This window comes from Pipistrellus kuhlii, unplaced genomic scaffold, assembly GCF_014108245.1.
Source record: "Pipistrellus kuhlii isolate mPipKuh1 unplaced genomic scaffold, mPipKuh1.p scaffold_m20_p_20, whole genome shotgun sequence".
Lineage (NCBI taxonomy): Eukaryota > Metazoa > Chordata > Mammalia > Chiroptera > Vespertilionidae > Pipistrellus > Pipistrellus kuhlii.
In genome coordinates, this window is record NW_023425516.1 from 13,554,915 (window position 1) to 13,570,298 (window position 15,384).

The 15,384-nt window shown below is 60.1% G+C and overlaps 1 protein-coding gene across 2 annotated transcripts in view; it reads right to left on the reverse strand.

Annotated features, from left to right (window-relative positions):
- The window catches only part of PPM1F (protein phosphatase, Mg2+/Mn2+ dependent 1F), a 28,423-nt gene extending 13,405 nt beyond the window's left edge, over positions 1–15,018 (reverse strand). For both annotated transcript variants that reach the window (XM_036449202.2, XM_045585531.1), the window contains exons 1-3: positions 14,906–15,018; positions 8,988–9,234; positions 3,210–3,355 (exon numbers count right to left, since the gene is read on the reverse strand). In XM_036449202.2, coding sequence (XP_036305095.1) covers positions 3,210–3,355; positions 8,988–9,184 — 343 coding nt within the window. In that variant the 5' untranslated portion in view covers positions 9,185–9,234; positions 14,906–15,018. The remainder of the gene's footprint in view (positions 1–3,209; positions 3,356–8,987; positions 9,235–14,905) is intronic.
- Between the last annotated feature and the right edge of the window lie 366 nt (positions 15,019–15,384).

Consider the following 15,384-nt stretch of genomic DNA (forward strand, 5'->3'; position numbering starts at 1 on the left):
AGGGGTGACCGGAATGCAGGGGAGGGCAATTAGGAGTGACCAGGCTGGCAGGGGAGGGCAGTTGGGGATGACCAGGCCTGCGAGAGAGGGCAGTTAGAGGTGACCAGGTTGGCAGGGGAGGGCGATTGGGGCTAATCGGGCCAGCAGGGGAGCAGTTAGGCATCAGTCAGGCTGACGGGAGTGGTTAGGGGGTGATCAGGCTGGCAGGCAGGCAGGCGAGTGGTTGGGAGCCAGCAGTCCCGGACTATGAGAGGGATCGGGCCTAACCTGTCAGTCGGACATCCCCCGAGGGGTCCCAGATTGGAGAGGGTACAGGCTGGGCTGAGGGACACCCTCCCATACACAGTGCACGAATTTCATGTACTAGGCCTCCAGTGGGATAATAAATGTCTATTGTTTGAGGTCACTAATGCTGGGCCATTGTTATGCAGCAACAGGTAACAGCACCTACAATATAGATTTTAAAACAAAAATCCAAGTCCTACCGAAGCCTGGCTCTAAAGAAGAAATGGACGATGGGCAGGTGCAAAGGAAACCTCAGGTGCTTCACCTCAGAGACCCAGTTCATTCTGCTGCACAGACCCCTCCTGAGACCCCTGCTGGCCCAGGGGCTGGAGGCAGGCACACCTTCGAGGGCAGCGGCCCCAGGGCAAGCCACTGGGGGCGGGGCAGACTCAGGAACGTCACGGGCCACACTCGAAGGGTTTGGGGAGCTGGAGGAGCAGCAGCTCGTGCCTCACGGCAGTGGCTACAGAAGGAGAGAAGCAGGGCTGAGGCCAGGGGAAAGCGTGTCCGAGGAAATCCTCGCATTGGGGGTGCCTGGAATTGGCCGCTGCCACCACACCCATTCAGCATCTGTCAAGAACTGGGTTGTGTCAGGTCAGAAACACCCAGGGAGACACAGCACCGTTTACTCTCTTGCCTTAGGTCACGCTAGTGTTTTCGTCAACATGTTGAAACTTGAATCTTGGCTCCAGCAAAGGGCAATTACCGATAAGAATGATAAGCTGTGGGGAGGCTCGCCTGGCCCACACACTCTTAGGCTGCTCACAGGTCTGCCTGCTTTCTGGCACCCACAGGCACTGCTCCCTGGGGAGGGGCAGCCGGTGCTCCACCTGACCCCGTGGCACAGAGGTCTCAGTCACTCCTCTGCCCTTGGGTGATGTCTCTCCTGACACCCACAGATAGCTCTCATCAAGCCCACTTCCATGTTAGGGGTGGCGGGCGGATTCAGGCAGGGACGCCAGGCCTGCATGGGAGCGAGAGTCCCCATGTGGAGGTCTCTGCCTCTGTCAGACGCTGCACTGCTCCTTCCCCGCCAACAGGTGGCGCTGGCTTCCTGCAGGAACTCGGGCGAGGCGGGGCCTGTAGGCTCTGCAGAAGACAATGGCTGCCTGTCTCAGGCCTCTGGTGGGAGCCAGAGGAGGTTGTGCTGGGATGGCTGGGGGGCAGGGAACCTGGGAAAAGAGCCGGGCACCAGGACAGAACAGGCTGTCTGTTTTCCTCTCTTTTCCTGGCCTGATCCTGGCTTTGCCCTCAGTGCTCCCTCTCATGCTGATACAGGCATACCTTGTTTTATTGTGCTTTGCGTTATTGTGTGCTTGTCAAACGTTGCATTTTTTTAATAAACCGAAGGCAAGATCACTCCCCAACCCCAGAAAAAGATTATGACTTGCTCTGTAGCGGAGGCTGGAATCGAATCCTCCGTCTCTCGGAGGTGTGCCTGTAACTAAGTGATGTGAGGGAGGTGCTAGTGAAAGCACTGCATAAATGAACCAAATCAACACACTGTACGCCTTAAACTCACACAGTGTGATGTGTCAATTACATCTCAATTAAAAAACTAATACAATAACACGGTCAGATAGGAAACGGCAAAGGAAGGAGAATCTGCTGAGGCCCCAGCGCCCACTCCGTCTTCTGCATCCCCCTGGCTCCGGCCCTGCCTGCGGCCGGAGCTGCTCCGATCACTGGGAAGCCCGGAGCCACCACGAGCTGGCCCCAGCCCGGCCCACTGCGCAGCCCGCCGTAGGCCCCGGCCCCGCAGCCCTGGCTTGCTGTGGTTCTGGTCTGACCCGAGCGGGTACTAGGGTGAAATGTGACAGACAGGAGTGACGAGGATCAGGAAAGAAGACATGCAAAGTGAGAGCCCCGCCTCTTCAGAAGAAGGCTCACTCTCTGTCTTGGGTCCCTCTTTAAAAAAAAAAAAAAAAAAAAAATTATTGATTTTTCACAGAGAGGAAGGGAGAGGGATGGAGAAGCTAGAAGCATCAATGAGAGAGAAACATCGATCAGCTGCCTCCCACACACCCCCTACTGGGGATGTGCCCGCAACCAAGGTACATGCCCTCTACCGGATTCAAACCTGGGACCCTTCAATCTGCAGGTCGACGCGCTCTCCACTGAGCCAAAGCGGGTTTCGGTCAGGTCCCTCTTACTGCCTGGCGTGGGCCGCCCCGCTGACCACTGTCCGGGAGGCGGCTGACTCCCCACGCTCGCAGGGGAACCCACTGCATCTCCACTGCAGGGCCGAGTCAGCCCGGCCCAGGGGCCCAGCTCTGGCACTTCCTCTCCGCTGGGCATCAAGGCTGCCTCTGGGACCCGCTCCCACGTCTCTGCAGGGTGACTGACGTCGGTGAGGCAGAACAGAGCGTGACCGAGCAGCGGGACCTCGGTGTCCTCCGCTGGAACACGGGCCACACACGCACACCATTCACCCCGGCTGTTTGGAAGCCCGGCGGTGGCTGGGAGCGCTCGCTCTGCATCCTGCCCCTGCCCCGTCCTGAGCCCACGCACACAGCCACGCATCCTACGCCCCCTACCCCGTCCTGAGCCCACAGCCACGCATCCTACGCCCCCGCCCCGTCCTGAGCCCAGGCACACAGCCACGTGCTGCCACGCATCCTACGCCCCTGCCCCGTCCTGAGCCCAGGCACACAGCCACGCGCTGCCACGCATCCTGCCCCTGCCCCGTCCTGAGCCCAGGCACACAGCCACGTGCTGCCACGCATCCTACGCCCCTGCCCCGTCCTGAGCCCAGGAACACAGCCACATGCTGCCACGCCGCCTTCCCACCAGCACAGGGCAAAGGCCTGGCGGCCAGGGGAGCCCTGCCCTCTCCCGCTCTGGTGCTCGCCGGCAGCCTGTCCCTTGTCTGGCTGGGAAGCCGGCTGCCTGCTGAGCCCGGGGTCCCGACAAAGAGAACTCACGGGTCACAGGGGCCTTTTCCTCCTCCGCTTCCTCGCCGTCCTCCTCCTCCTGCCCGGGCAGCTTCCTGAACTCGGAGAGGTCCGTCCGCAGCAGGTGGGAAACGGCTTCGCGGGCCAGCGATGCAGCCAGGGCCGGCGGGGCGTTCCTGGGGCGGGAGAGACGGGAGCTGGGCTGGCGCCTCGGCAGAAGCCAGCATCAGAGGGAGCCCTCAGGCCCCTTCCGCCCAGGGAAGCCCCGCAGGAGGCGGCAACCACTACTTGCACCCCTACCGGGGGCCACACAAGCAGGTCAACCTCTTGTCCTTGGGGAGCCGCGGTCCACGTGACGCCCTTTCCTGGGGCCTGTGCTGCTCCAGATGTGGGCTGGGGTGGGGTGGGGGGCAGGGGTGTCACAGACTTGTGGGCGGTGTCCACTGGCCTCCACGGCCAGGCCAGACCAACTGTCCAACGTTCAGTCTGATGACAGGTGCCTGGTCATCAGTACTAGCTGGGGACCTCTGGGAGTTGGGGAGCTTATGGGTTGAACTGTGGCCTTCAAAATACATAGATTGAGTTCTAATCCCCAGGGCCTCCGAATGTGATCTTGTTTGGAAATAAGCTGGTTGCAGATGTAATTAGTTAAGATGAGGTCACCCCTAATCCAGTAACATTGGTGTCCTTATCGAAAGGGGAAATTGGGACACAGACACACACACACACACACACACACACACACACACACACAATGCTGTGAGGATGAAAGCAGGGACTGGAGTGATGAACCTACAAGCCAAGGGCGGCCAACAACCACCAGAAGGAACCAGCCTTGCTGGCACCTTGATCTTGGGCTTCAAGCCTCCAGAACCGAGACAACACATTACTGTTGGTTGGGGCGCCAAGCCTGTGGTCCCTCATCACGGCCACCCCAGGAAACAAACCAACAAACAAAGGACCGTGGGACCCTCGGGCTGTGCTTAGAAGGCTGGGCGGTGCATGGCCCAAGGGGTCCCTGGCCCATCAGAGCAGCTGGTACAAGGGGCGGCTGGGGGTAGGGGGGCAGGTGTCAAAAAACGGGGAGCCATGACCTCGGTGAGCTTTGAAGAGGGACGTGCCTGATGGGCTGGGCCTCTCTCCGGCCTCCCCCCTCAGGGTGGACGGAGGGTAAACACTGCGAGGAGGCCAAGGCCCTGGCGGAACAGCACCTGGCGGCGGACAGGAGGGGACTGGACAGGTCCCTCGTCCACAGTGAGTCTCAGGTCCGGCTGAGGCCAGGAGGCCTGATCGGGAGACGGGGCCTCCAAGTGAACGGGGGTGCGGGATCGAGCGTGAAGGTCCTTGCCGGCGCAGACAGCAGCTGGAGGGCCGGGACAGCCGGAGAGGTGGCTGCCCAGGGCCACGGAGGAATAGTTCTGGAAGGCAAGACTTGCTGAGTGCTGCCACGATCCCAGCCAGGCCCCCCCCCCCAGATCAGAACTGTGGGGAGGGCGTGGGCAGGAGCGGGAAAGCCAATGGAGGGAGGAGATGGGACTTGGAGCTCAGGAAGAGGGACGAGTAAGTGGCAGCTCCTAGGAAGTCATGGGGATGAAGAGACTGAGGTCAGGGGGGAAGGACTAGAGAATTCTGCCACAAGACCCTTTCCCACGCCTGCCTGCCTGCCTGCCCAGCCTCCCACACCATGTTCCTGGCAAGCCCTTCGTGGCTCCCCCAGACACAGGGGTCGCCACCCCAGGTACCCCACAGCCTTAAGAATATATCTTGCCCTAGCCGGTTGCTCAATGGTTAGAGCATCGGCCTAAGATCTGAAGGATCATGGGTTCTATTCCAGTCAAGGGCACGCACCGTGATTGCAGGTTCGATACCCTGGCCCCATGTGCGGGGCCACAGGCAGGAGGCAGCCAATCGATGTTTCTCTCTCATATCAGTGTCTCTCTTCCTCTCTCTCTCACCCACCCTTCCACTCTCTAAAAATCAACGGGGGGAAAAACAACCACCCTCGGGTGAGGATTAACGAAACAAAATAAAGAATATATCCTGCTGAGGCCGGTTTGGCTCAGTGGGTAGAGTGTCGAAGAGTCCCAGGTTCGATTCTGGTCAAGGGCGTGTGCATTGGTTGTGGGCATATCCCCGCTAGGAGGTGTGCAGGAGGCAGCTGGTCGATGTTTCTCTCTCATCGATGTTTCTAGCTCTCTCTCCCACTCCCTTCCTCTCTGTAAAAACTCAATAAAATATATATTAAAAAAAAAAAAAAAAAGAATATATCCTGACCCCAGAATCTGCCTCCTCACCAGTGGGAGCCCCTTGCAGGCTGGAGGACATGTGTTCACCCCCCTGTGCCTTTCCCTGAGGCCTGGGGACCCGGTCCAGGGCAGGCAGGCGGGCGGCCTGTGGTTCTCTGCTGGGCTGACAACACGGGGCCTCACCCCGAGGGCAAGGCCCTCCCACAGCCTGGCGGACGGGTCATGTGCCTTTGGGGCCGGGCACCTGTGATGTCTACAGATGACTTCAGGAATCTACCCGGATGAATGAGAGGGTGGCTCAGGGGGAGGAGCCTCTGGCACTCACTGCCTTTGAAAAACAACCAGTCAAGACATGAGAAATGAGTTCCTCTGCTATTTGGGGATTTCCTGCCCACCGCCGGGTTTTCCTCTTTCAGGGCAGGGAGAAGGGGCGGCTGCTCCCCCGAGCTGCGCCCTCCTGCAGGCCCTCTGAAGTCCCGCTGAGGAGGCCACCGAGCTTCCTTCCTGCCGTGGGGACCTAAACAATGCCTGGCCGGGGGCCACAGGCTTGCTTGTCCCCGCCCCCCACACTCTCAAGGCTCTCAGGCCCCCAGTCAGTCCGGGCTGCGAACACAAGATGCAGTGAAGGGACAGGTGTGTGTGTGCAAGGACCAGGGAGCCAACCAACGCTCTAGTCCCGCCCACTTATCTTCAAGGAATTTCTAGTTTATTATTATTTTTTAAATATATTTTATTTATTTATTTATTTATTTATTTATTTTACAGAGAGAGGAAGAGAAAGGGATAGAAAGTCAGAAACACTGAGGAGAAAGAAACATCAATCAGCCGCTTCCTGCATACCCCCCCCCCCCCCCCACTGAATATGTGCCCGCAACCAACGTACATGCCCTTGACGGAATCGAACTTGGGACCCTTCAGTCCGCAGGCCGACGCTCTATCCACTGAGTCAAATGGGTCAGGGCTGGAGTTTCTAGTTTGGCAGCAGAGATGAAAAGGCACATAAATAATACAGTGTAAGGTGCACCCCGCTTGGGGACCTGAGATGTAACATGGAACTAGTTGCTCACAACAGGATAGAAATTGTCACACCCTTGACCTCAGTGATCTGACTTCCAGTCAGTGTCGTAAAAGAGAGCATTTACAATCTGAACAAACTCATGGACCAATGTGCCCGGGGCCCCTTTCACCCAAGCGCCGGCCCGCAAGCTCGAGCTCCAGGATCGGGAGCCCGGGTGGGACGCTCCTGACATCACGCAGTGAAGACGGCATGCCAACATCTGCATTTACGTAGGAAAGAACAACTAGAAAAAGACAAATAGAACTAAAAATAAATCCACTAAGATGGCTGGAAAATATATGACTAAAATATTACACTTTGCCCTGGCTGGTTTGGCTCAGTGGATAGAGCGTCGATCGGCCCGTAGATGGAAGGGTCCCGGGTTTGATTCTGGTCAAGGGCACATGCCCGGGCTGTGGGTTCCATCCTCAAAAGCAGGGTGTGCAGGAGGCAGCCAATCAATGATTCTCCTCATCACTGATGTTCCTATCTCTCTCTCCCTCTCCCTTCCTCTCTGAAATCAATAGAACTATATTTTTAAAAAGTTGGATACATTAAAAAAAATAATAAATAAAATATTACACTTTCAGGTGCTCTGCAGCCTCCCAGCCCCCCGGCCTCTCTGTCTTGAACAGCCTCAGGCCTGCTCTGTCATCCTGCTAATTAACGGGGTGCCCGTTTAATGCCTGAGCCCAGGGCCTGTTGCTGGGCCTCCAGAAGCCCCATTCCACCTCAAGTAAGTCCTGCTGTTCCCTACACTTACCCTGAGGACGTGGAAACTCGCTCCCCCAAGGCCCTGCGCCCCACGGAGCCTGTGGTCAGCTCCTGACTGCTCCAGCTCAGACCCCTTTCTGGGCAGGAGGGCGGCCACCTGCTCCTGCTCGGCCACCCTCCTCTTCCTCACCCCCCGCGCGCCCCCCCCACCCCCCCGCCATCTCCACTGCTCTGGAGCAAAACCAGCCCCACCCATCCCTTCTCGGAGGCCTCTCCTTCCTGACCTGGGACCCGATTCAGGTTGGTGCCCGCCCCGGGTCCCAGAGGCCCAGCTGTTCCTCTCTGTCCCCACGGGCACGTCGTCCTTGGCACGCGGAGTCCTCTTGCTCTCCTCGGCCCGGTCAGCAGAGGTGCCTTTCTTCCCACAACCCCAGCCCTCCTCACCCCTGCATTTCCGTTCTCCCCTGTGAGTGCGCAGCTGCGCCTGGCGGCTCCCTCTCCTGCCTTTGTGCTCCCGGCCCCGAGGGAGGCAGACCTCTGGGAGCCCTCCCGTCTCCCACCGCCCGAGCACCCGTCCAGCACCCTCAGGTCCCAGGCCTGCTCCGCCCTACCTGCCTCTAAAATGTTTCCTCAAAGCCAAACCCGCTGCCAACCTCTTCTGCACACGCCACCCCGAGGGACACGTCGCTGGGCCTTCTCTCCTAAGCTCTGTGGGGCCAACCGTGGGGGATGCTGGGATGGATGTGGCCCGGAAGCCGGCCCACAACTGGGGCCTTTGTGCTCAGCAACCCAGGCTCCCGCACAGCAGAGAGGGCAGTTCACTGGGGGGGCGGGTTGGGGTGGGGGGGAATGGAGCTGACCTGTCACACAGGAAGCACATGGAGGCCAGGGCCGGGCCCTGATTTCAGGAGTGATGCAGAGACTTAGGGTGTGGTCCCTCAAGGAAGAATGAGGGTCACAGGCCATAAGCCTCACCCTATCCTCCCCGTTCCCCCCCCCAAGATCTGCTAACTGGCTGTGCTCCCTTTCTGTGGCTCGGCTTCCTCGCCTGTGAGACGGGGGAAACACCACCACGCTGCTCGGTGGGGCAGCGTGGCCTGCATGCAGGGCACATGGCCAGGCCCTGCCTCAACATGGAGGCCCCGGCCAGCCTCCTAGCCCGTCTGGCCTGTCTCCCCATCTGCAACACAGGACAGAAACAGGGCCTGCTGCTTAGCACCTGTCACGAATTGAATCGTGCCCTCCAGAAGGATATGCTGGAGTCCCAACCTGCGGTGACTCACACTGTGACCTTATTTGGAATCAGGGTCTTTGCCGGTCAGACTGGGGCAGGGTGGGCCCCACATCCAGTAGGACTGGCACCCTTACAAGAAGGGGACGCACAGAGAGACAGGGAGAGACAGGGAGAGACGCCGCGTGAAGACAGACACACGGGAAGATGCCATGCGGCGACGAGAGCCAGACTGGAGCGGCGTGTCTCCAGGCGAGGCCCTCGAAGGACAGGAGCCACGAGAAGGGCCTGGAGCAGGTCCTGGCTGACAGCCTGTCTGAGAGCATCCCCTGCTGACACGATCTCTCACCTCCAGCCTCCAGAGCTGGGACAGCACATGTGTGTGCTCTAGGCCACGGAGCCCGCGGTGCTCCGACACGGCTGCCCTCGGACCAACACGGCGCTGTCGTGGGTTTCGCCCAGGGAAGGATGTGCGGGGGCAATGCCAGGTTCAAGGCCGTGCCATGCCCCTCCCTCCTGTCCCACGCTGTCCCCGCCCGGTGGGTGGGTGCGCGGCCTACCTGCTGCTCAGGAAGCCCACGGCCAGCTCGGCCAGCTCGCCCTCCACCTCCTCCGGGCTCAGCACCGTCCCCGGGACTTTCCACGGCAAAGTGCCCTCCGCGCTCAGCGGGGCCGGGAAGTCGTGGAGAAACTCGTCCAGGAAGCCGGGGGTCTCCTCTGCCATCTGGCCGCTCTGCTCTGGGGCTCCAGAGGCCATGCCCAGCGCATCCCGGGGGCCTGTGGCCAGGGTTCCAGGCAGGCTTCACTCTGGGGAGAGACAGGAGGGTCAGCAAGAACAGGAAGCACTTGGTGCCCTGCTGGGGGGGTCTTCGGGCCCCGCAGTGCTGATGCCAGGTCTCCGGCACCTCCGGGCGTCAGACAGCAGGTGTCACACCATGCCCGGGGCTCAGGGCGGAAGGGCAGGGCCACCCAGTTTCCCACCCAGCTCAGGGGGCCCAAGTAAGCCGGAGGCACAACCCAGGCTGGTCTGATCTGAGAGGGATGCGGAAAGCGGCCTCGGGGGAGGGAGCCCGGAGCAGCAACTGCATGGATGTCCTAAGCAGGCTGCGTTACTGGCGGAGATGGCCAGCATGGCCAGTGGTGGGCAGGAGAGGGAACTGGGACCAGGTCCCTGAGGCAGGTCAATGTGGCAGGTGAGAGGGTCCAACCTGACCTTAGGGCCCTGGGCATCTGGGAGGTGAGGAAGTGATAGAAGCAGGTCTATGGGCCTGAAAGTGGTACCCAGAGGGGGGGTGAAGGGTCACCTGTTGGGAAGGAAGGAAAGGGCCCCGACAGGGTGGTGGCAGAGCCCACATGCCGGAGAGAGCTGGCCCTGGGCTGCTCCAGAAGGCACTAGGCTGTGGGGTGCCCAAGGGCGTGGCAGGAGGGAAGAGAGGATTAACCAGGGACAATCAGGGGAGTCTGGGATGTGGGCACCCTAGTAAGTTCTCTCCATCGGCTGGCAGGCAGGCACAGGCCACCGACCGCCTGTCCCGGGCACAGCTCCAGCCGCCAGGGCCCTCCTCCCAGCACCTCAGGAAGGCAGAGGGCTTCCCGGCTCCAGCCGTGCAGTCCCTGACACACTCCCAGGAGCCAGGACGAGCCGCCATTCCACAGGTGGGAACCCTGAAGCTTGGGGAGGGGCAGACCTTGGCCCGAGAATAGATGGATGGGGTCACGGGGGGATTCTGGAGCCCATGCTCATCATCCCTCCCTTCCCTCACACCCCACTTCTCTCACGTCTGGAAGGTGTCACTCACCCCCATCTGTCACCCCAATGAGGGACTCCGGCTCCTCTCCCCCAGCTGAGAGCCACCCTCTCCACCTCAAACCCGGCCCCTCCCCCCTCCCCCCAGCCTGTGTGGCTCAGTTTGTATGCCAGCAGAGGCCCTGTCTGTCAGACAACCCATGGCCCCAAGGGTCCACTGGACTCCCGCCTCCTACTCACAGCCCCTCCAGGACCAAACAGTCCCATAGGTCTCCATCCCCTGCCCCCAGGGACGGCCTGTGCCCCTCCCTTCACAACACGCACACCTGGGTAGGCACCTCCCACCGCCACCTGCTCCTACAGGCTGGCTCCTCACTCTTGCCCCTTGCTCTCTTCCTCTCCTTAGCATCCAGGCTGGGAGACTTTCTCTGGGAATGAATTCCACAAATTTATCCCCCAGAAAAATAGTATTTCTTCTTCTTCTTCTTTTTAATGTATTAATTTTGAGAGAGAGAGAGAGACATTGATGTGAGAGAGAAGCATCGATTGGTTGACTCCTACCACACGCCCAACCAGGGACTGAACCCACACCCCTGGTATGTACCCTGACCGGGAATTGAACCTGCTACCTGTCAGTGCACGGGGCGACACTCACAGCAGCCTGGGCAAGAGTTAATTTTTAAAAGCAGACACACAGAAATAATGTAGAGCCCTAACCGGTTTGGCTCAGTGGATAGACCGTCGGCCTGCAGATTGAAGGGTCCCAAGTTCGATTCCGGTCAAGGGCATGCACCTTGGTTGCAGGCACATCCCCAGTAAAGGGGTGTGCAGTAGGCAGCTGATTGATGTTTCTCTCTCATCAATGTTTCTCTCTATCCCTCTCCTTTCAGCTCTGTAGAAAGTCAATAAATACATTAAAAGAAAGAAAGAAATAATGTAGAATTGGGGCCACGTGTGATAGGACATGGGGACAGACTTAAGTTCATCGTTATCCTTCCATCTACTCATTAGTAGAAGCGGATACAGTGCAACCCCAGGTTACAAAGGCAAAGGGTTAAAAGCTCAAGAGTGTAAACTAGCGAAGGGAGACCGCTGCATTGCAACCACCAGGGTAAGACTGTGAAACGGGGAGGTCAGGAAAGTCTGGGGTCAGGAAAGCGGGGTGGTGAGGGTCAGCCTGGGAGGAGGACGGCCAGCCAGGGCCCCCGCCAGGGCCACAGATACGAGAATCAGGCCGATGACGACAGCAAGCATTTCCCAGCAGGCTTGGCCACCTTCGGGCAGAAAGTTCTAGCCTCCTGTTGCTTAGAGAAGAGAAATAAGTGTAAGGCCAAGCTGCCCCAAGCAGCACCGCGGGTCCCGGGTCAGGCTGGGAAAGGCTGAGCCCAGGAACAAATACTCCGCAGGATCCGAACAACGAGGCAGCGTCCTCACTGACCTCCCAGGAGGCACAGAGGGCCCCTATTGGAGAGCCCTGGTCCCCAGCATGAAGGACAGAGTTCGACCTCACTCGCTGGTGGTGGCGCTGCTGGACGTTCGGTAATGTGGGAGCCTCCTGGCCTCGGGGCACTGTTTTCTATGCCAGGAACCCTCTCCCCTCCCGAGAACCCGTTTCCCTTGGGGCTCCAGGGGCCCGTCTCTCTGCACCGCAGTCCTGCAGACCTGGTCTCTGCCTCAGCCCTGCTCACCAACAGGGGGCTGCGGTCGTGTGCCCTGTGCCCAGTGCCCCACCTCCAGGGTCCGGTGTGGGCCTGGACAGCAGCCTGAGGGGTGGGGGAGGATCCAGAGGGCGAGGCAGCACAGGTTCGACGGGGTTGGCCTGCAGCCCGGGGTGCGGGCTGGCTTACTCTGAGGCCTGCCACCCTGCCTGCTGTGTCTGCATCCCCCGCAGGAGGCGAGACGCAAGGAGAGGAACCAGGACACCGTTTCCGTTCTCTGGGGCCCAGCTGGTTTGTGACACACGAGTAATTTCCTTCCCGGCCCTTCCTTTTTTCAACAAACTCCCTGCTCCGTGCTGGAGTCACATGGATATGAGCAAAACAACCCCAGCCTTTGGGAGCCTGGGGCCTAGAGATAAAGGATGAAGAGGGGAGGGGGGGGGGGAGTGAGGGGCCGGGTGTCAAGGAACTCCTAACCCAAAGGGGGACCCAGAGGTGGCCCTGGGAAGGCCAGGAGGACGATGCTGTGGCCCTGAGCTCTCAGGGGACCAACTGAGGAGACAGTCTCCGGAACCACGCAGGCCCAGGCGCAGGCCCAGGCAGCGCAGGGTGAGGCGGCACTGAGGCTGGTGCAGGGATGTTCATGGGTGTGTGTAAGTCACCAAAGATCCAGGGTGAGCATGGAAGGATACAGAGCCTCCAGTCCCCAGAGCCACCTGCCTCAAACAGTCCGGCTAAAGCTGGCTCCTGCACCGAGTGACCAAGTGACCTTGCTGCCAGCTAACATCTGCCCACAGGTGCATCACCTCCCAACACCCTGCTGTCCCTGCTGTATACCGGCGGGGGCTGCAGCATGAGGCCAACTAACTTGCCCAATGTCCCCCCATGGGGTTCGTGACCAGTGGCCCCAAGTGCAACGGAAACCCCGCCCATCCTGCCTCGGCCAGTAGCCCCGACTCAGCCTCTCTCATGGCCCATTCTCCATCTCTGTGCCCCTGGCGCAGGCCCCGCCCTCGCCTCCATGCTCCGGGGCCTGGCTGGAGGGCGGCGAGACCTCTCTAACCCAAACACCACCGAGGCCCGGCCCTCTGCCTTCTGTGGCTCCAGAACACGCTTGCTGGCAGCTGGCTTGTAAAAAGTCTGTTTTCCCCCCATTTAAAATACCGACTCTCCTCTAGTTCACTCGTTTTAACTCAGAAGCTCAACGAACACTTATTTGTACAACTGCAATTTTTTTAGGTCTGGACAAAATACTTGTTGAGTCCTGCTTGACTTCAGAAACCTTGTGGGTGGGAAAAAAAGATAGCAATCTTCAGAAAGGGGAATTGCATCACGGTTACAAAACGACGGTGTTCATTGTTTAAAATATTTCTGCAAAAAGAGAATCTTCTTTCTTTACTTCTGACAAATTATTGGCAGAGTTTGTAAATGCATCCAGATCTTTTCATATAGATCACAGACACACACACATAGTGTATATATACATAAATATATGTAATTTGTATATATACATATATAAATTTTGTGGTAAAACATATAACTGGCCATTCTACCCGTTTTTACGGGAAGTTTTGTGGCATTGTTGAGCAACCGCCACTTTCACAGGCTTGGCCTCCTCACTAGATCGTAAGCTCCCCGAGGTCAGGAAGCCCACCCTGCCCCTTCGGGGGCTAACACTGCTCTGTGCACCCCGGGCAGCCCGCAGGTGTGATGGCGGCGGGAGGGGCCTGCTTCCTGCCACCACCAGTGGGTGGAGTGGGCTGCAAGGTGCGGCCTGAGGCCCGGAACCTTCGCAGAGAAAGCTAAACCCTCCGTGGGACACAGACACGGCGGGCAGCGGAGAAAGGCTTTTACGGCAGGGCTGGCATCGGCGGGATCTCAGAGGAATTCTCTGAAGGAACTTGTGTGGAGGCTGATTGCTTTCACAGCGGCCTCTGTTTGTTTACCTCTGACCGCTAAGCAGAAAGCACAAGCCGTTCGGCCACGTGGCCTGCGAAGAAACAGGCTCAGGGACTGTGCACAGCCCCCTGAGGTCCCTGGGATCAAAGATGCCCTTATTCCTTATTCTAGCTCCACCTGGGCTGCAGGAGGAGAGTGAAACCTGACAGCATAAAGGCCAGGAGGGAGCGCGCGATGGCCTCAGAGTGAGTGCCAGCCCTCAGAGTGACTCTAGCCAAGTGGGAGCACAGCTGGGAGCACAGCTCCACCCAAAGAAGGGGCCCGGGGAATGCCATGAGGACGTGGGTCACTCAGGATGTGTGCCTGGCTGGGGGGGAGGGGGTATTATGGGGGGGCTCCACCCAAAGACGGGGCCCCGGGGAATGCCATGAGGACGTGGGTCACTCAGGATGTGTGCCTGGCTGGGGGGGGAGGGGGGATTATGGGGGGAAGAGTCCATCCACTGGGCCCCACCCTGCCAGGCCCTGCACTGAAACCCCAACCAGAGCAGCCAGAACCCAGGAGGGTGCCACCTCTCCCTCCTGCACAGAGAGGCCGAGGGGCTCGCCTGAGGTCGCACAGCTGCAGGGGCGGCTCCCCTGCTGCCTCTCACACGTGTCCCGCTGACGCTGCTGCAGCCCAGTCCCCGGCTTCCAGGAAAGCCCCGGAGGCACACCTGGGGGAGGGGAGGGAGCCCCGAGGGCGGCGGCAGGCCAGGGGTGCGGGCGCCAGGGCAGAGGCGCAGGGGCCGGGGAGACAGGGGTGTGGGCAGGGGGCGCGGCCCCAGCGCCCCAGAGTGGGGCGGCGAGGTGGGGAGGGGCCGCTCTCCGGACAAACCGACAACCCGCGGCGGCTCACCCCTCAGCAGCAACCCCCATTCTTCCTTGGCCCTCGGTCCCCACCTGGCCCTGGCCCGGCCACACCCCCGCCAGGCCGCCCTGCACCCTCGGCTCCCCAGCGCCCCCCCAATTCCCCGCCTCGGGCTCCTCAGCCCCCCACTCGGCCCCCCGACCCTTTGGAGTCTCTACCTCGGCCTCCCACTTCACCCCTGCACCATTAGACCCCTCCCCCCCACCGGAGCCTCCCCCCAGCCCCGCGCCCCGGGCTCCCGCGCCCCCGTCCCCGCGGGCCTCACCTGCCACTCAGCCGCCCGCCCGGCGCTCCGTTCCGCGAGCCGCGCCGGCCGGCCCCGCCCACTTCCCGTGCCCCGGCGCCGCGGGCGTCGCGCAGGCGCAGTCTGGCCAGGGCGGGAGGATGGGGGGGGGGCGCGGGGGACAGGCCTCTGCTGCCCCCTGGTGGCCTCCAGGCTCGTGACCGCGGCCCTCCCGGGTTCTGGCTGCTCGCCGCGGGCTTGCTTCACTTCTCTGGCCTTGGAATGGATGGGGGCGAGGGGACAAGAAGTCCCTATTTCACAGCGCCCACAAGTTAAGCACGTTGTGCAGCACGGATACGCGCCCGGAATATCCAGGGTCCACCATCCGTCAGGAAAGGAGGCCCAGGCCACCCACCATACTTTTTATTTTATTTTTTTAAAATATTGATTTTTTAGAGAGGAAGAGAGAGGGATAGAGAGCCAGAAACATCAATCAGTTGCCCTCCTGCACACACCCCACA